The sequence below is a fragment of the Centruroides sculpturatus genome, unplaced genomic scaffold (assembly GCF_000671375.1).
Source record: "Centruroides sculpturatus isolate CEXI.00-Female unplaced genomic scaffold, Cexi_2.0 scaffold4089, whole genome shotgun sequence".
NCBI lineage: Eukaryota > Metazoa > Arthropoda > Arachnida > Scorpiones > Buthidae > Centruroides > Centruroides sculpturatus.
The window spans coordinates 3,340-4,496 of NW_019388714.1; the positions used below are offsets into that span (position 1 = coordinate 3,340).

At 37.9% G+C, this 1,157-nt stretch overlaps 1 protein-coding gene across 1 annotated transcript; it reads right to left on the reverse strand.

The window, feature by feature from the left end:
- Positions 1–332: 332 nt before the first annotated feature.
- On the reverse strand, positions 333–795 carry LOC111617054. The gene has a single exon (XM_023358390.1). The coding sequence runs from the start codon at positions 775–777 to the stop codon at positions 409–411; it is 369 nt and encodes a 122-aa protein (XP_023214158.1). The 5' UTR covers positions 778–795; the 3' UTR covers positions 333–408.
- Positions 796–1,157: the final 362 nt, after the last annotated feature.

Genomic DNA, 1,157 nt, shown 5'->3' on the forward strand with positions numbered 1-1,157 from the left:
ATTCATCCTAGTAATAAAAGCATCGCCACTAGTCATGGAAAATTCTGTAATTTTCTTTTTATACGTATCGGGATCGACCTACGCACCCTTCCAGCAACGGACGGGGACTGACTAAATTTTACACTACACGAAATTCTAAACTTTACGAATGGAATGCTTTAAGTTTCTATAACATATGAATATTACAGAAGCTTAACACTCCTCCATTACTGGAAGAGTGCATAGGTTGACCCCTCTGTATCAAGCCCCAGCTTTAAGAATTCCTATTTTTATATTTGTAAAATTGACAATCGGGGGCATCTGTATATTAAATTTAAGATTTTACACGTTTCTAATTCAAAATCTGTGTTTTATTTACAACTTTGTATGATGGCAATACATATCTACCATTTATAGTAAATGTTTTTCTCACTTCTCTATGTTTTTAATCCCAACTAGAAACTCAGGTTTTAAACTAGATGCGTAAGACGACGGCAGGGGCCTCTCTTCCACTGTTTCCACCCTGTAAAACCGGATATCTTCTTTGTATACCATTTCCATTTTCAGTTCGTCCTCTACCTTTTTACCTTTCATCTGCATCTGCTGTCTCAGTGACATCTCCATCACGGGAGGCAACAATTTATATTTGGGCCTGACTCTTACGGGAACTTCCTCCACGGGCTGCGAGTAATACTTCTCCTCTTCGTCCCTCGGAATCAGTTGCCAATCGGCTTTGTAACTGCAATGCATGCGTTGCAATCCGGGAACTTTTCTTCCTGAGGATGAAGAAATTTTCATAATTAATTGCGTCTCAAAATTTTCTTTAACTTATTAAAATGAACATTATGTTTAACATTTCATGGAATCTATTAGGTTGCAACTATGGGAGATTTCAATGTTTCAAGGAAATTGCGGTCCTTCTCCTCTTCAATAGTTCTTTTGACACGTTATTAACTGTACGAACTGAATGTTGGACAAGTGACTCGGTTTTCAAATCTTTACAGACTGTGCCTGTTGTGGTTATATAATAAAGCTTTCGGATTTTGAACCCGTCCCCTCTTCTATTGTCATGGTTATTTCAATCTAAAAATCAGAAACTTCCCTTGCCAACTGGTTGACTTTGCTGCAGGCTCAGCAAAACCTGTGACAACTATAGAAAAATGTCCTCCTCAGTATTT